Source organism: Nesoenas mayeri, assembly GCF_963082525.1.
Source record: "Nesoenas mayeri genome assembly, chromosome: 4".
Taxonomy (NCBI): Eukaryota; Metazoa; Chordata; class Aves; order Columbiformes; family Columbidae; genus Nesoenas; species Nesoenas mayeri.
Window position 1 is genome coordinate 64213096 of NC_137540.1, and position 20367 is coordinate 64233462.

The window sequence follows — 20367 nt, forward strand, 5'->3', positions numbered from 1 at the left end:
AAAAGCAGGGACTTTCTGGTGAGGAGCAGCAGTACTAAGCAGTGTGCACATCATGTGACCTGATCTCTCTCGAGCACAGTTCTGCTTAATTTCATGAACTAGTTAAATTGATTACCTTAAACTACATGACTGACTTCCTAATGCAAGCCTATGTTGAGCTGCTGCTGAATTTGCCGCTATGCTTGTGAACATTGTATGTGTGTACATGTAAGCTTCCCCATAGCAGGAAAAAGATTATTATTCTGCAAAGATCAAAACCTTGTACTAGCAATAAATGAGACATGAGTTACTTTCATTCATTCCACAGTTAAAGAAATCTTATTTTTAAATTGAAGGAACACTTCTTAGAAAACATTACTAGAGCTCAGTAGCAGCCTGTTACACAGGCTTTTAAGAATTTAATAGTAACTAAACATAGTTGATGAGTCTGAAATTTATTTTCCACATTTTATATCCCCATAAATATTTTCTTTATGGTATCATATCATAATATAAAAGTCTGTATTTTATATTTCTTTAATCCTTTCCTAACTTCTTCTATTTTGAAGATGTTTGTTTTGGATATATTCATCAAATTTACTCTACAGTTTGGTTATCTTCTAAGTGAAATCTGTGCTTTTTACCTTCACACTTCTATCTGGTAGACATTTTCTTGCCTTTTAATTTATTTCCACTTTCCAATTTTCTCCCCGCCCCTCCCTTTTTTGTTTTTTTTTTTTTTTTAAATTCCAATTCTTTGAAGTTTAGAAACTTTTAGATAAGTTCTACAGCTGACGTACTTTTCTGCTTTGCCATTTTTAGCTTGGTTCCATAGTGAAAAAATAAAGCACTGGCTTTGTCATTGTATTGGTAACACTGTTCTGTGTAAGAGAGACTGTGGTATTAAGCAGGATAAATATACTAAGAGGCAACATACTGCAATGGGCAAAAAAGGTTTTCTTTCTTTTTCCTACTTTTGGTGTGATAAGGGAACACCTGCTGTTCCTTTATTTAAGATCTAAAAATGTAGACTGAGTTAATCCTTTCAGTAGTTTTTATTTCCTTATGATTTCGTTCTACCTCTCTTGCTGAGCAATGAAAACTGCTCTTAGTCACCTTATTAAAACAGGGATGTGATATAATCACAAAATCACCATTAGCCTCTTGAGTGTCCTTCACACATTTCTGAAACTATCCTCTGCTTCCCCTTGGACTGTTCTGACATTATCTTGTGAAGACGTATTTATGCCTTTTGGAGTTAGTTTCAGATAAATCTTTGTCCAAGCTGTAAAGCCTGCAAACCCTTTTGGGGCAATACCACATCTTAGGCACTGTGATCTGCTACACAGAGCTTGAAGTCAAAGAACAAAAGCTGTTTAAAAGATCATTTCTGAGAAGCAGCAAATGTTATTAATTTAAGTCCAGCTTCATATTTGACTGTTTTAGCCTATGAAAACTACAGAGATGGCTACACACTCTTATGCGCAGAGAATTGCTATAAAACAAAGTAAGCCTTTTCTGAGTTTGGTTTGGACACAACAGGAGGAAAAGATTAGCCAGAAGTCTTTTGCAGCTTCATGAGATTCTTGTCTGCTCAGCCTTGGCATGTAATTTTTCAGCAACGGGATACCAATAATGCCATAATTTCCAACTTTTTTCCAGCCCAGTGCATGTCTTTGAGGTCTTTTGCTTAAGTTTTTAAGCTAAAGTGTTAAATTAGATTGTTATATGGTGCAAATAATAATAGCGGATAAAAATACCTTAGAAAGAGAAATACATTTTTAATGTGAAATTCTCTGCAAATATCTCAGTGTTGAGAGACGTTCTTGCAGGTTTTTTTTGATCTTTTGCTAAACCAAAATATCATCACTAAGTACTGTGAGATTTTGCTGGAGAAGTTCCATAGAGTAGAGAATTTTCCCAGTGATCCAAATTTTCAGCAGGGCAATCCTTGTTCTTTTGGAGTTAGGGAGCTCTCTACTGATGAACAGGAGAAGAGAGCAGCTGGAGAAAGGCTGCCTGGGCAGTTGTAAGCGTTGGCTGTGGGAGGCAGGATGTGCAAGCGGAGCTTGTCTGGTGGCTATGTAAATTCTAGCTTTTGCTAGGATAGCGTCTTCTCTCTGAATGGCTTTTCACAAAGCTTTTCTGAGAGTGAGGAGAAGTGACATCTGCTGTTTAGAAAAGATTAAGTAATATGCAGCACTGAAAAAATACTGTGTTTTCAGTGTTTTCAAGCACTTATGCTGAGTGCTGCCCTGACTTCAGATCTTTCGTTCTCCTAAGCCAGAAGCCATCAGTCTATCTCACAGGTGTCAGGGAGAGCACAGGCATGGATTTTAAATGTATTAATAGAAAGTGACCCTTTCAGTGTAGTTGCTGTCCCTTACAGAGAAAAGCTACCACTTGTGACAGTCAGTTTGCCCACTGGTCCTAGTGAGATGCAGTGAATTTTGATTGCTTCCCTGAGCATATAAATGCAAATGACTAACTACAGTCTGGGATCTCAGCTTCCTAACCTTTCTCTCGTAGGTAGATCACACACATCTTTTGATCCACAGACATGTGTGGATTAACGACATCTTGATGTTTCTGGTGATGGGATATCCTGGATGTTGCAAAGAACCTCCTGCATTAAGGAAAAACTGCTGACTATTATCATATGCACTATGATTCTTCTACTCTTTAGTGATATTAAGCTGATTTCCAGTCATTTTTCCCACCTATATTTGCTGATTAACATAACACACACACACACAAAAAAAGGATAGACCTGGTAGTGGGAAATAATTTTTTTCTTGCTATTTTGAAGGTTTTTCCATTCTGTACTGTGAAGCAACCAAGGCTGTTTAATATCCTTTTTGGAAACATCCAGAGGAAGCTCATTTTACCCTAATTGAGAAAACATAGTACAGATACACATATATTTTTAGAGGATAGTTCTCTCTCTCTTTCTTTCTCTCTCTGAATACATAAATACATAGATATTTTTATACGTATTTTACTCTCGTCAAAACAAACCCAGTATATGTGGTAGGGAACTCTCGAACTGAGTCAATGATATTCATTATTTTAATCTAACATCTATAATTAGACTTATTTGAGATTCTATTTCTGTGATTATTCAGAATTGGCATAAGGGCATTTAATACCACCAAATGTTTCAGGCGTTAAGACTAACAAACCTTCTGCTACACTGAGCAATTTTATCCCCTGCAGTTCACTGTATATTTATGCCTTGCAGCTAATAAATTCTCTTGTTAAAATTAGAAGTTATTTTCTTTCCATTACTATCTGTCAGCTACCCACCCTCTACATCAAACAAATCTTTTTATTTGTTCTTGTTGGGTGGTGTTACAAGGTAAATCTTTGTAAGTTAAATCGTGGCTGAGAGAGTCTACTGTTCATGCCAACCCCCAGCCGTAACCTGGGAACTGTGTCTGGTCTGTAGCCCTCCTTGTCCCCTCAGTCACCTCTGTGCCAGCTGACGTGAAAGCCTAGGAATGGAAATGAGGTAGATTTGGTTTGCTTTAAATCTTTCATGTTTCACTCCTAATCTTAGTAGTGGATAGATAAGGCAAAAGTCCAGATTTCCTTATTCATATTTACTGTTTTCAGCAATGTGTGGTCCTATCAGCTTTCGTGTAATTGCTTCTGGTATATAAATAAGCATACTTTTATCAGACTGAAACTCTTTTTGCTTCATCACTGGAAGGATTTCCCAGAGGTAAGTAGTGCAGTGATCAACAAATAAGTTATCAGCTCCTGGTGAAAAAACTTCTACGGTTAGGTGACCACTGTATGTACAGTAGTCAACCCATTTTTTTTCAGTCTCAATTCCATCATTAAATATTTATCTATAAACCCTGAGATGAAGAAATCTGAGTTGCACTGACATTCTGCAAGGTCTTTATGAATTAAATGCAGTTGTTACTATCAGGCCTTTTTTTCTACCCTTCTATAGGCCCTGAAGGAAAACAGTCACAAAAAGTGAAATATCAAAATAGAAAGGTGTTTTAATGTTAACTAGTCACTTGGGATATTGCTTCAACTGAAGCTGGGAAAAATCGATCATGTTGGATCAACAAAAGCTTTATTTTGAACATATAGGTAAAAAAAAAAACAACTTTGTGAGACCTGCTTTTACTCCGAAATAGTAGACAAAGTGAACTGATTTTTATGAAAATAAATGATTCACATAGTGAAACAGTAAGAATTCTAGTTAGAATCAAAAAGAAGCCCCTTTTTTGCTCCTAATAACTCAAAACATCAGAACTGAAATGCTAGGTTCAGGTCAGTCCCTCCAGAATCTCAGAGGTTTGGATTTGAGGTTCCATCCCTAAAATAGATTTTTTTTTTTTTAGAAGTATAACTTAGTTTTAAAAATTTATGAGACTGGTGGGTGAGATACAACTTGAGTACTGAAGTACATAGTGAAAGTAATTTGATTGTGGAGGATAGATGATTATGAGTGGGCTAAAGGATGGGGTTAATGGAGGAGGTCAGCCCTCCTAAAGTAAGTTCTTTTATCTAACTAGTAGATGGAAGTCTTGCTAGCATAAGAGGCATCTAGCTTTTGCTGGACTCTGAGGTTCTTTGTGGCCAGGCAGGAATGGAATACTTGAAATTGTCTTTAGCTATTCTGTACTGGATCACCGGCACTCAAATGTGCTTATTATGTGTGTTGCGAATTTAATTAAACATTGTCTTTTTCCATAATGAGAGGCAGTTTTTCTTGTTTCCCATCCCCATACTACCCTCAGCTACTGCTTTTCAACCTTACTACCTGCAGCTGGATCCCACTGCTGTAAAGCCCAGACTGTAACTCTGTCCCCAAGCCAGGTGAACAGAGCATGTCAGTGACAGTAAATGCGATCAGCCAAGTGTCCCGAGGGTATGGCCAGGCCTAGATGTACCTACAGTCTAGCTTGGCTGAGGACTGAGAATGGCAGGTCTCCACTAGGCTCCTCATGGCTCTTTCTCATTTCACAGGGGCCTGATCTGCAATAGGGCTCCTGAGGCCATGAGCATGGTTGTAGTGGTGGGGCAGTGGAAGCTGGTCATGGCCAGCAAGGTCAGTTAGTGCCCTCAAAAACCTGACAGACACAGGTTGTTTGTCAAGTTTCCATTTGTGAGCTTTTTTTCTTTTTATGAGGAAGAGCCATGAGACACAAATACCTGGACATCTTCACAAATTATGCTCAAATATTCTTGAAATTCTTGCAGTTTCAATACTATTTTCAAATCCCAAAAGATAAACCAAACCTGGACAGTCAAATGTATAACCTGCAGGTTTGCCTACTTCTTTTGAAAAGTTTTTCCTGAGGGAACATTGCTTCTATCATACTGATGAGATTTAATATTACAATGACAAACGAAAAATAAGTGTATTGGTCTGCACTTCAGGTGCATTTCTACTGCAAGTTAGAACTGGCATCATTCATTTGAAGCCCATGAGGTTAGTTATGTTTAAAAATGCTGAATGGGAAGCAATCCCAATTGAAATGTGAATCTTTCTGACCCTTTAGTGTCATTATTTTCCTGCAGTGTTTCATTTGTAGTTGTGGTTAACAATAGAAGAGATAATTCCTCCAGATCCAGTTTTGAAAGCAGACTCCTCATCTTTTGGGATTTGGATTTAGAAAAAAAAGAGAATGACTCATACTTTTTCTAGGTGTTTGGGTAAAATCTTATTTACATGGCTTCCTAACCTCCTATGAACGTAGCACCAAGACTCATTTTCTGAAATCCTGCTCTGCAAGAGCAGTGATCTTAGAGACACCACCCAAAGAGCAAATAAGTTTCTCAGCATCCCCCTGGCCTGTTTGGCATTATAGAGGCCTCCATGTGGATAAGATTGACAGATGCCTCACTGAGGTTTTTGTTGGTACCTTCATTTAAAGAATTTTCCTTCACCTGAGGATCACTCTGGTAAATTTTATTGTGGGAGAAAACAGTTAAGTCCACTGAAATTTGACATTTTATTACCTTAGCAACTTTCTTCAGAGATCCTTTCAGTTCAGCTACTGAGGGTATTCTCAAAGTAACTCTGAGGAAAGTGAATGTTCCCACTGTCTAGCTGAAAAAGATGCTTCATAGTCTATTATGTGTTTCCTGATCTCACAGGGAAGTCCATTACAGTTAAAGTGGAATTTAAACTTTCTGTATTTTAGCAATACATTTTCTCAAGGAGTATCCTTTCTGTTGGAAATATGTGTCAGCCTATTTCTCCTTGCAATAGATTTCAGAGATTTTTTTTTGTCAGCTCATTCGTAAGTAACCAACATGGTTAACCAGACATCATCTTTTTCTCAACAAAAGATGATTATGTTTTATCACTTGCAAAAGGTCTTAAAGACACTTTACATTTGAACAAGTCTGAAACTTTTCTCCTTAGTCTCAATGTCAAATTTTCCTTTCGAAAGGGCTATGAACAGCATGGAGTCTCACAAAGACCTCCCTGCTATTCAAAGGCTGTGATAAGGTCTCGTACATCAGTTCAATTGTTCCTTGATGAATTTTCACGTTTCCAGTGTTGCCACTAAGTTAACAGGTTTTCTGAACCAAATCTCTGTCCTCTCACAAAACAAAACTGTTTGCAGAGCAAGAAAAATTAAATTAATTAAAACTTTCACTGATCTTAAAAAAATAGAAATTTGCTGACTTGTGAGTTTATGAAAGTGAAATTTTATCAGTTATTGCTTTATAATAGGATACATGCATGAGTGACTGAGATAATATCAGAAGTTCCAATTACTTTCCACTAAAACAGATTAGTGTACGCAAAAGAAGCCTTTCTACTATAAAATAGGTTACTTGAATGCTATAGGCTAACAATATAGATGCAGTTAAATCTGTGGCAAAGACCTTCTGTTATGGTAAACTAATGTGAAGGTTTGCCACTGTCTGACTAAATCCTAATGATTTTGATATGGCAATGAGGTTAGGGTTGTGGACTTAAGTCAATTGCATTTTTATCCAGTGCATCAAACCTAATAATAACCTAATAATTTAATTTCTTCATGTCATATACCTTTAGTGTCAGCTAACTGGGTAGGGAATCATGTGCTTTCGTGTGGCCAGTGTACAATGAATCCTGTGCACAAGAAGTGAACAACACTAATATATAACTGTTTCCAGCTACCACCAAATCTTTTCTGGCCTTTAGGCTTCTGAGGTTGCCCAGGATCTGGCCCTTGATGGACACCAATGATGAGTATGTAGCAAAGGTGAGATTTTTTACAAGATCATCCTAAGTAATATCTGACTTCTGATGATATTTTTTGTAGCACTGAGTTATACATCAGTACTTAAAATCTCTGATCAGTCATTACAGGCCTTTCACAACAATCTGTGGCTACTTGCTGCTTGTTGAAAAATACATTTAACAGTGCAAATTCCTTTCACTTTTCTGTTAAACCTTAAAGTAAACCCCCTGTATTTGAAGTGCAATTATCTTTTTAGCTTGATGTATAGATGATTAACCAGTCATCGTAACAGAAGACTAACAAGATGCTGAGAAGGTTTGTTTCAGAATAATGCTGCTGAAGGGTTACACTAAACCACATGGTCAAGACCACCTAGGCTGACGGCCCATCATCAGCATTCAAGATCTTGCTCTCAGCCTATGGTACCACATTACTATTTTCAGACTGATCACTCTGATCACCTCCATGGGTATGGAAGTAACATTAACAGAACATCTTGTTTGTGATTCCCCTGCAAGGGATCAGCTTACAGCAGATAGCTCTTCTTAGTCTGTCATGGTTTAACCCAAGCTACCAACGTACAATCATGATAGCTGCTTACTTTGCCCCTTTCCCCCCGCCCCCAGTAGGCAAAAGAATCGAAAGGGAAGGGCGAAACTTAGATTGAGATAAACACAATTTAATAAAGTAACAAAATACTACTGCACTACTAGTAAATATATGTATGTAATAAAAGATACTCAAGGCAATTCCTCACGAGCACGCTGAGCAGCCAGTCCCAGCAAACAACAACTGGTCCCACAGCCAATCACAGAGAGAGAAAAGAGAGGAAAAAGGCAGAAAGGCTCAGAGGCCTCTGTAAAATGGTAAAAAGCTGAACTAAACATCCTGCACGGAACTCCACCGGCTGTGCCCTGGAGGGAGAGTGAGAGAGAGAAGAGAAGAAAGCGGAAGGCCCACCCCTCCTTACATCTGAAGCATGACGCTAATGGGATGGAATACTCTCAATGATCAGTCTGAGTGTCAGTTAAGCTCTGCCTCATGCATGCCCCCCTTCCTTGATGCCTCACATCTGTTGGCAGAGCACTCAGAATGTCCTTGGCTCTCAGACCAGACCAATTAAAAACATTAGCTCTGTGCTGGATGTTATCTTCTTGTTCTCAAACTAAGTCCAAATAATGACCATGCTAGCTATGAAAAAGAAAGGTTTCTAACTGCATGAAGAAAATTAACTCATTCTCAGTCAAACCAGCATATAGTCACAATCTGAGTTTCTTCTCCACTTTGTGCCTGCACTACACTGTAGTTCTACCACTTTCTGAACTTGTTGATGCCTTTTAGTTTAGGTGATATCCTAGGGCAGGAATTATAAATTGAGTTGCCCTTTTGCAGTGTCAGCCTTCATTCATGCTTATCACTACTATATTTTGTGTCTCTCTCTTTTTTTTTTTTTTTTTTTTAAGATGTCTCAGCCACTGCTATTTTAAATCTTCAGTACCTGTCAAGGGAGATTCACATTAGTTATCGCCTACTAGTCATCGTCAGGTTTTCTGAAGGCCTTGCATTATCCCCCCAAAAGACAAGTAAAACATGTCATCCTTTGTGCTAATTTTTGCAGCTCACATTGTCAGTGGTGATGTTAAACAGATGATAGTAATTCTTTCTTGTTTTATACTACACTGCCCACAAGGACATGCTATCAACTTGGGCTTGATCCCTACTAGATTGTCCAGCTGACTTTTTGCAAAGGCAATACATTTCACATTCCTCATGTTTTCTGCCTGGCTCTGTCAGCTCTAGTTGACTTTTTTCCCCTTGTTTATTAATAAGAAACAATGTAAAATTAATTATCTTAAATGAGCAACTTAACCTTCAAATAATAGCAGTTGTACTTTAGATTACATTAGCTTAAATCTTTCTTGCATAGGATGTTTGTTATTATTCCTACCTATTTTCAGTAAGCTAATTAGTTGCCTTCTTGGGATAGCCATCTAAGGCAAAAGTCCAGCTTAGCACATCATTTTAAGTTTGTCTTTACCTTTATTGCCTATGTTCGCTTATATTTGAGAAGGAAAAGCAAGTATTAGAGTCAGTATATTTTAGTGGGACAGGGATTAGAGTTTGATCTCTATTTCTGTATAAAACAAACAATTTCTGTAAAATACATCAATTATGTACTAAAAAGTATTATAACTCTCCTGGGAAGGTGAATATCTCATTCTACTGCTCTTGAAATTAGACTTCTAACAAAACTAGCCTTGTAGGTTATCATAAGGTGTCATGATTAACTTAATCCCATCTAAAGGTCCATATGTTCACCAAAAGGGGTGCTCCTGCTCTGCGCCCTGCTCCTGCTGCCAGCAGTGTGCCAGAGATGGTGTCCGTGTGATTACCTCATTTTCTTGTAAGGTTTTCAAAGAGCAAATCTTTTACTTGGACAATCATATGCTCTTGTCATTGCATCACTTGACAAGGATGATAAAAATGGAAAAACAGTGCCAGTGAGGTAGTCTTAGAGATAAGTTCGTTGTGTGTGTAAGCCCTAAATGCTCCTGATGTTGGGAAATATAAGTATTTTCTGCTTCTCATTATTAGACTGTCTAAAAATAGAAGTCTTTCCCATGAAAAGCTAAAAGCAAAATGAAATGTAATATTTATAGAAATGTACTGATTTCAGAAAAACACACAAACAAAACAATCAGAAATGCACACGCTCTATACATGGACACAGATAGACAAGAATCAATAGTGAGGGATTTTTAATTTCAGCTGAGATCAGTGAAGACCTTTTGATTTTATAATTCTTTCACTTCCTCTCCAGTTGAAAAGAAGTAAAATGGAAAGAGGGCACAAAGAAAAAGATAATAAAACCCCAAGTCTAAATAACTTTGTTTGCTTTCATTGGAATTGAAATCAAAATCTTAATCAAAAGATCAGAACTTACATAATACTTTTTTTATCCTTCAGATTAACATTATTTATTTAAAAGAGTAATTTTTTCCTTCTCACCTCTTCCCACATTTGCTCAAGCAAATCACAGCTGGCTAAAACTTGCTTTTCAATTGCTCCCTCTTTTATAGCCACCTCAAAGTATCTGTGTATGCCTTCTGAAACAGAGTAACCTGCCTGAGGACTGTAGAGACAGCACACTAAACTCTCAGATTCTTAATTTTTATGGTTACATTTTGGACTAGTTTTAAAGAGGCATAAAGCCACTAAAATTGACTTTATTTTTTAATCTAATGCTCCCAGGAAGGACCGTGGGAGAGATATGCAGTCATAAGAATTTGTCTGATCAGTACAGTTAACCTATGCTCCTGAACACCTATTACTGCACAATCCTCCAGAAAGGAATAGCTGATTTCATCAGATCAGTGTTAAAATTTGTGTGGAGAAAAGCAACAGCCAAACATTTCCACACCTTCCACAGAGCAATAAACTTTTGTTTCTCCCCAGGATAACAGTAACAACAACCCCTGCAGTCCCCACAGCTTCTGGTGAAGCCCTTACTGAGGCCACTGTAAGGGCAACCGTTCAGGAAACTTTTGGCAAAAACTAATGACAGTGTCCTTAGATTAAAATCCTACTGCAATTTACAGCTATAAGACTTTTTGTGCTGACTTCAATGTTTTGTCTCTGCTGCAAGTAAATCCCTCCCAGTGGCTCACAGAAGATGACAACCACATCCCTCAAAGCATCAGAGTGACTTTTCTTAGTTTTGTTTTGGTGATGTATCTCAAATTTCTCAGAAGAGGTATTGAGATTGTAGGATGGCACTTAGTAGTTTCAGTTTAAACTTCTCTCAAAGAAAAGCTGCAATGATTTGAAGCTTATTCTATTTTCCCAAGGAACAAGCTTTGTTTTACAGGTTTCAGCTTGATATCCTTTTCAGATTAGATGTATTTAATGGCAGTATGATTTTGTTTTGGCTTATTAGAGATGTAAACAGCTCTGGGGAGAAATTTTAATTTAATCTTGGGTTCAAACAGATTCTTGTTTATGAAGGAGTCACAGTTTCCTTTCCTCTGTGATTCTGTGAATTCAGAATCACATCTTCATTTTTTTTTACAGCTTTTATAGAATAGCATTAGAAAAGAAATTATTTTCTCTGACAGAATTAAAAGGAAAGCAAAGTTTTGAGAATCAGTTCTATCATCTTTTTTTTTTTTTTTTAAACCAGTCTGGTAGTTTTCAAATGTTAGTTTTCTTTGGGATTTTGAATTTATTTCTGCTTGTGGCAACACACGCTTCTTTCTCTAACAGTGGAAATCATTAGCTGATTTGCCAAATTATTTTAGTCTGTTTTTATAATTATTAGATTGGAAATTGTTAGATTGTTGTGTGTACTAATTTTAACTAACATATTCAGAAAATTCCTCATCCCTTTAGGAAAAAACCACACTTTTAATGATACCATGTGAGGTAGATTTCACTCAATATTGTGTAGAACTCCATGATGTTGGCACTGTTTTTGATGAACAAATTGTGTGTCATCTAAATATTCTGTGAATTTGATGTATAGTTAAATTGTATGTGAATCATAGATTCGTTAAAAAAAGAGTACTATCTTGTAGGAGGATTAACATAAGGAAATAAGAATTCCTGTACTGTATCACAGCAGATATTATTTAGCTCTCTCTTTTACCTATGGTATCATATATTTACTGATAAAGCAATAAGAGAGGTATGAAATTATACTTTTCCAGTACTATAGTACCGAGTTTTTTTCCCCATTTCTGGCAATCTAGGGAAGAGGTTGCTTCTACTTCATCATGTTTGAAAGGTGACATAGATGCAAGATAAGAAGGAACTCTGTATATATATATATATATATATATATATGTATATATGTTTTACAGAGCATCATTGTTAATTTCAGTAAAACTCTATTTTTGGAACAGACTTTTCCTCTGAATAACTTTTTAATGGGTAATGAAACTTTTTGCCAAATCAAAATGCCATTATTTTCCTTTACAAAAATTAAGCCTTATGCTGGGAAAACCAAGCTTGTTTGGAAAGTTTGAATGGAATTCAAGTTTGCCTTCTCAAACTGATGTTATTTTTGAGTTAGTTCAAAGCTTCACTGCTTTTCTGTGGTACAACACCAAGGTGCTGGAATCTGATACTCCTAGTCACTTCTGTAGATCCAAATCTTGTGCTTGTTTACATATCTCCCACCACCACCTCAGAGTGAACAAAGTGTGTATCATGTAAGTGCTATGGGTAAACCTACGTAGTGGGAGATATAGTCCAGCCAATGACCTCATCTTGTAGATGGACGTAGCCATCATCTTAAGGAAGCACAGTATAGTACTGAACTACTGTGAGAGAAACCACTTTGGATCAATGAAAATGTCTGAAATGAAAGTCTTTTGATGATGCAGAAATGTTTCACTTTGACTAAGGAAACTGAAGGATGCATTTCCTTTTGTAATATGGAAATTATTCTGAAATTATTCTGGAGTAGCAGCAGGGTGGAAGCTGATTATTGTTGTAATCTGCTTGTGATATTTTAAAATGAAAAAAATGGTATCAGTTCAAAATGAAATACCCTAGTTCAACTGATAAAGTAGGAAAAGTACATTGTTTGAAATCAATAGTAGTAATCACTTGGCTCCATTAAAAACCACCTTTTTTTTTTTTTTTTTTTTTTAGTGTAAACTAATGCTTGAGTATCAGAACTTCCTAAGAGACAGGAAATACATTTTCCATACATCCAGTCTGCAAACATGATCAGACCGAAAGACGTTCTAAAGTTCAAAACAAAATTAGGTGAATTTTAAATAAAACTTGTTTGGCATACACAGATCTTCAGTTATTTCTAATTGCAAATAAACTTTGGATAATGATAAAAATTATTAACATAATAATTAGAAACAGTTTATATTGAGATGAAAACACTCAGCTTAAAGAATTGAGGCATTGTGATGTAATTTAAATGCAAAACCCCTAAATACACTGAAAGAAAACACCATGGTACATCATTAATGTTATAAAACCAGCTCTGAAACTGTTTTTTTTTCCTCATAATTTAGTTATGTAACTCTTTCTAATTAGTAGATTCCCCAATCAACTAATGTATAGAATGTACCATTCCATTCAGAAAGCTAATGAAGCTATGCAGATCTTGTATTCTTTGCTCACCTCAACGATAGGCCTGACTTTATCATTCTGTCAACAAAAATTCATTTCATGCTTAATTTGAACAGCATCTTTCTTCTCAAGCGCACTTGAAGAGCATGATGGAATGTGACTGCTTATGACTACTCTAACTTTTTTTTTGCCCCTTAATGTGATTTTTAAGCACTATTCATGTTTGTCCTGTCTATATCCGTTCCAGCTGGTGACTCCATCATGAGTGCTGAATATATATGACTATGTCTATTCTGTTATTCATCCTCATGTTTTTGTGTGGAAGTACAGTAGCAATTTTAACAAGCACTGATGGCTGCTGAGACGCAGTGAAGTTCTGGCAGCACAGCCTCTTGACATTCTCTGGAAAAAGCTGGAGAATCTGAAAAGCAGACAGGCATATAAAGAAGACTGCAGAAGTAGTTTGAAATCCTAATAGCAGTGCTGTCCAACAGGGTTTGGGTCAGATCATACAGGCCAAATATAGAAGGAAAATCTGATTTAGTTAGTGCTCTGTTTTTCTGATTCACACAGAAACAGGAAAGATTAAAACACCCTGAAAAAGACCTGCAACATCTAAGACAGTGCTCAGACCTAAATGAAATTCTATTTGCTTGGCTGATGGCCACATCTCATTTCACTGTTTCTGTTTCTGTTGGGATCAGTGAGAACAAAGTTAAATGTTCTGAAATGCTCATTGTGTTAGAAATATGGCTTTACTGTAGACCTCCTAGAGTCTCAGTAGTCATGTTCTGGTTTTGGCTACCACTAGACAGTCCAAGTTAATTAGTGGGAATCAGCTGGAGAAGGACAATGTCTGGATTTAACTCTGGATGTTTATCAAGATCTTACTTTTTTTTTTTTCTTTTAAACTGAAAGGGCCCTAATTTCTTTTCTGTGATACAAAACATGTGTATGTCTGTCTTTTGGCCATGTTGGATTGGATATTTTCTCTTGGAGATACTAAGGTTTTTCAGGTAATGGTTATTGACTGTATTTAGAATAATCACATATATATGCCATAAATATTCATCAGCTGCAGTAAGAACAACAGATGTCAGCTCTATGTAGAATCCACTCAAGATACATATTGCACTTGAGCAACATGTAATTTACACTTGGACAAATGATGGGTAACATGAGAATATTTTAGATTAGCAAAACTACAAATGAAAGAGCAGAAATTTTGTATTCTTGTGTGATGTCATAATTTAAACATGTAATGAACTGCATCGATGCAACAGTTCATTTGGGGGTTTATTTTGATTCAAATCACTGTACCACTCATGAATAATGCAGCAGAAGAGAATGCATATAGAATACTTTACTGTCTTAACGTATATCATTATGTACATAAAGCTGGTTCATTTGTGTAAAAAATAATAGGCATTTCCACTAAAATTATCAAGTGTTTTTGCAGTATGATTGTAAAAACTCAGTAGTCTGTAGTGTGCGTATTTTCCCCAAAGTATACTTTATCCATGGGGAGCGGTGTCGCAAGAAATGTTTATTTCATCTTTTGCTAGAAAGCTTTATATCAAATGTTTGCTTTGTCAGTACTCATGCAGTTGGAAAGATGTGACTGAGAAATGGTGTGGTCTGAAAGGGGAGTTAGGTTCTGCTCTCAGCTCTGTGGTAACTCATTATACGGGATTGGAATCAATTATCTACGGATTTCTGTACCTCCACTTCCACAGTGGTGTACACTTTTCATACTTTGAAAATTGATTTCACTCTTTATAGTGGTTTTATAAAGTACTATCATCCAAATTGGCTGTTGCTACTCTTCTGATTACTTGAGTTTATCAGTACTAAACTACTTCCTGTACCTATTGTTTCAGCTGCTTAGAGGTGTAATGATTCATGTTTCTAGAGAAAGGTGCAGAAGATATTGAAGCACTTTCCTAAGGTCACATGAGAAGGCTGTGGCAGAAAAAGGATTCTTGTGTCCAAGTTGGTCACAAACAGCTGTGCTATCCTTCTAGATATTCCTGATACTTTTTGAGTATACTGATATATTTAATGAAGTACCTGTAATGGCTAGGACCACACTTTTTGTGTTTTGAAGGCAAGCAGGGTGTAATCTTTCCTTTAGCTTGTGAATCTCATTACCATAATCCAAGCTTTTATTAGTTCAAGATCAAACTACTGGAAAATGCTCTACATGAGACTACTTCAGAGCCATGAAAATAATCAAAATAAGGTATACTTTCACCTCAAGTTATTAACAGAGACTTGAAGCTGTGCAATGGAGTTCATTTAAGATTTATTTGAGCACGACTAAACTGAAAGAAACAAGATACTTTGATTTATATGCATATATAGCTCATTACTGAAATTAACAGGCATCAGTCAATTTAATACCTAATATTCATGCAACAGATGCCATAAATGTTGATATTTTCTCCCTTAGTTAGCTAAATATCTCTTTTATTCCATAATCCTTCTCAGTTTTTAGTTAATAATGACTGTTTTTAGGGATGAAGGTGGGAGATTATAATACTTTTTAATTTTTCCAACTTGATGAGAAACAATGAAGCTGAAATGAATCTCTCTCATACTGTTGTTAATCCTCAGTTTCACTCTGTGAATTTGCCTGTGTAAAAAAATTAGATGAAGACACTATAAATTAGTTTTGATTTCTGAAAAATGTCTGGACTCTAAGATTCAAATTCAGAGCTGATATCTAAGATCTCCAAAGTATGGTGTAGTAGCAAAATGAAAGAAGTACTCAAAAAGTTGGAAAGTATTTCTTTTTCTTCTTGAGTAACGGATACCAAGAAAGCTATTTTTGAAAGAGTACTAGTCACATTACCGTTACTGAAGAAAGTCTCCATTATCTCAGTGGGATCCTTGAACTGGAAAAATGTCATTAGCTACAACACCAGGCTCCACAAAAGTTAGACACATCATGTTTTAGAGGACAAGAATACAATACTTGTGATATTGCACAGAGGAAATGGCAGTGGCTGATCTGATACTTTAAATATTGGAAATACCAGAGGTCATGGTGAGCTGTTATTCTTCTCAGAATAAGTGGTAACCCTGTCGTGCTGAATTTTCACCAAAAGGGAGAAAAAGCGAATACAGAACCTAAAAAAATAAGTGTGATGAGCAAAATAAGCCAAAAATTTTGAGAGTGTGAGATTAAAAACACCCAAGGAAAACACCTGAGGAGAATGACTAGTGTAATAATAAGGTGTCAGTGAACTGAGCTTGACTGTTCACTGTTTATCAGGGCCCTGGTGCTAACGTGACTTCTGCATGGCTGATTTGTTGTTGATGGGACTGTTGCCTAAAGCATATTAGTTTGACTAAGCTGAATTTGGTATTGGTCTCAACTGCAAAAGTCTCCCTTTTATTATCCTTTCCAACATATCAAGGGAGGAACTTACCAGTTTTTGAATCTACAATGTTGTGTGTTTGAATGATCAAAAGAGACCAAGTTATCTCATTTTAGTGGATTAATCACAGTGGCTGCAAGTCTAGCTTATTACAAACGTGTTTGCATACTTCCACAGTCGCTTAAAATTATCTTTCTTTCTCTCTTGCACAAAATGTGTTGCAATAATTGTCTCTTGATTTAAGAAAAGGCTTGTGGGACAGAAAACTAGAAGGAAAATACTCTCTTTTTCTGAAGATCTGAAAGCGTGACATCCCACTTTCTATTCATGTTAAATATAAACATTCAGACAATTTGATCAATTATTGTGGCTGAGTGTTTTAAACACCTATTTGTCTTACTAGTAATCCATCTTAAATTCCATGGCCTAATACCTCATTTAATCATTTATTTCCTACAAAAGTCCAATTTACAATTAAATCCAATTGAAAAAAGTTGTTTTAGTCATTCAGAGCAATAAGCACCATTAAAGAAGGAAGTAGAAAGAAACAGAAATTCTATGGACAATGAAATTGTCCCTCTTATAGCTAAAAATAGATGCTTAATGTTAGTTTTACAAAAACAAAATAATTCATCAAAGTGATGTATTTCAAAACCAGGCAGGCTTCAGGGCAAGCAAATAGTCCAGTCTTACTGAAATGTAGCTTGACTGAAATTTAGAGAATTACAGACTATATCAACAGTTTTCCAGTTGCTTTTGGGAACTGGCCTCAGCTGAATGACTGCAAGGTAAAGAACAAACTCAAACTAAGCTTTCTTCAAGGAACATTTTTGTTTAAACATGGTAAAATAAACAGGAAATATCAGGTTTGAAAAACAATGAGTGATACAGACAACATCTGCATGCTAGAGAGAAAAATTGCTGAGTTTTCCCTATCCAAGAAATGAATGAGGTTAACACATTGTTTTGAACCTTTTTCAATGCTGTGTTGAATTCCTACTTTGAATTCAACTTTAAAGATCCCAGTCATTAAGCTTTCAAGTCCCCTGGAAGATGTACTTGCAAAGGATGACTTGTGGGAACAAGATTTAAGTTGACGTAAGTCTGAGTGGAATGTGGTTTTGCTAAACTGACCATGTTGTCTACCACATCAGTACTGATCAGCAGGAATTACGAGATGATGCCCCACATGTAAAATCTGTGGGCAGAGACTCCAGCTGCAGATCATTGATGGACAGTCTTGGTTCTCAATCATATGTGTAACCCTAATGTACATGATTCAGCATAAAAATTGTTTTCCATTTTCCAAGTAGCTTATAAATCCTTTCCATTTTTGTATTCAAATCCTAAAACTGCTGTATTCGGAATTACCATCTTTGTTTGCTAGTGTCTGCTGCTTTCAGCTCTGTTAGCTCTGGATTTGATTTGGTCTCCAGCAATTAGCAGGAAGATGGTTGCTATAGCTGCACTAATGAAAGGAGCAACCATGTTTCCTTGAAGACAATGTAAGCAAGCATAAATAAACAAATGCTTAAATATAAGTGGCATTAATAGTTTAAATGAGATATTTCTGCCAAAAGGAAAATAATATTTTAGCTCTTTTCAGTGTCTTGATATATATCAACCTTGCAACTTCCTAGTCAATGCTTAGCTTAAGCTGACACAACTTTTTGACAGATATTTAAAGTGTTATTAGTGTTATAAGATTTTCTTCTTCATCATGATGTGAGTCACATTTTTGTTGTATTTTTTCATGTTACCACATTTTTCCAGTTGCAGCCTGTCTCTATAATCTTTTGATAACTCTTATGGCAATAACAGGCAAGATAAATAGAGATGCGTGACCAAAGGCAGGAACATAAGAAAGTTTTAATTTTAAAAAAACCCAAACAGTTAAGTCGCACCGAACTTTGTCAACTCTGGTTCACTGAGTTCAGCTCTAAGTGTGACTCTTTTCTGACAAGTGACTGTAAAAACTGCATCACACATTGTCATGTTTGCATTTCAGTGGCTCTGTATCAATTTTGTTCAGGATGTTTCTGAATTTTTTTTTAAACTCTCAGACCTACCAATGAGCCAGAGATTTTAAGGTCATGCTTTGTTCGGTCTCAGGCAACACCAACAATAATGACATTTCTAAGAAATGAAATCTCTCATTCGTCTTCACAGCAAACCGCTTCAGTGTCTAGGGCACAATGTACCTTCAGATTTTCATGAAGTATGAGGAAATCCATTCTACTGCCAAGTTAAAATGAAATCTCCAAAACCAACTTATGTTACATCTATGAAACAGTCTTACAATATTAGTGTTATGTATTGTATTAAGGCGGGAAAGTTCAGAGGGGCTGATCTTACTAGCTCATCATTGGATAAGCTTCCATCATTGTAACAGAATATAGAATTATCCTGCAGAGTGATTTCTGTAACAATACTATCCTTATATTATTACATGTGTGTAAGGAGACGGTGTTACTTACTTGAATTATTCAGTACCCTTTTAATAGATCTTAATCTTTCTGGAAAATGCTGAGCAGCTTTTGCTAATGGCTGCATAATGCTAACTTATTGTCTCCTTACTTGTTTAGGACAGAGATATGTTTCTTTTTGGAGATACTGGGCACTGGAAACATCGAAGATGGGTTGATGAATAAAATGAATGGAGCGTATTTTAAAGCAAACCTTTTCTTTGCTAGATATTAAATATGTTCGGTGCTTTAAGACAAGAAGTAAATAACACATGGTAAAATGGCAGTTGGAAATGTTACTTATTTGATTTCCAATTCTGACTTAGCACTCTACAAACTATTTTCCTTTTCTTCTCTCCTTTATTTTGCAGTTAACTTTGACCACTTTCAAATATTGCGGGCTATTGGGAAAGGGAGTTTTGGAAAGGTAAGAATCAATTTTTTTTAGCAGTTAAAAATCCAGTGGAGAATTTCTTTGTGTATTTCTGATGTGACCTGACTAGGATAAAGGAACGTAGGTTTTGTAGCCTTTTGCTTCTTGAAGACATCTGATCATCTCTATGAACTGACTCTGACTATTCATTAAATAATTTATAGTACAATACATTCACTAAAATTAATTGGGTAAAAATGATTATAATAATTACTCTCCTTAATGGGGTTTAGCAGAATTTTAAAAACAGTTCCCCAAACAAAAACAAAGAAAAAAGTAGAAACAGGCTACTTTTTTTAGGCAGTCTATTAGAACGATCTCGTTCTTAAATCTCTGGATTTATTTGTGTCTTTAAAATAATTGCAGTATTTTAAAGGCACTTTACATAGATTCAATACACTTGGGACTGTATAAACAGGCATACACTGTAATTATGATCATTGAGTAAATGTTTGTTCAATTCAACAGGCTTTTGCTGACACAGAGAAGATTAATGGTTTGTTTACACATGAGTAGATGACCTTTCTTTCCTATAATAAAGACTACAACAAGGTTTTAAATTTTTATATGGGTAAATACAAGGCCATGCAGTCAGAGAAAATCATATTATAAAAATATGAGAAACCATTGCTCACAGGAATACATTTGACGATGAAATATAACTTCAGTAACTGACCAAGCAATAGCTATCTAGATCTTGATTTCAATAATTCTGGAGTATATGCCTGCTGAGTGCTGGTGAGCTACTTCTGTAGTTATACATTGAGCTCACACACAGGATTTTGATGGCTCTTGGCCTTCCCTGCAGA

At 36.1% G+C, this 20367-nt stretch overlaps 1 protein-coding gene across 2 annotated transcripts in view; it reads left to right on the forward strand.

Moving 5' to 3' along the window:
• Positions 1-20367, forward strand: part of STK32B (serine/threonine kinase 32B) — a gene marked incomplete at both ends in the record, with an annotated part of 168015 nt that overhangs the window by 8056 nt on the left and 139592 nt on the right. For both annotated transcript variants that reach the window (XM_080344188.1, XM_080344189.1), the window contains one exon: positions 19497-19552. In XM_080344188.1, the coding sequence (XP_080200314.1) occupies positions 19497-19552 (56 nt within the window). The remainder of the gene's footprint in view (positions 1-19496; positions 19553-20367) is intronic.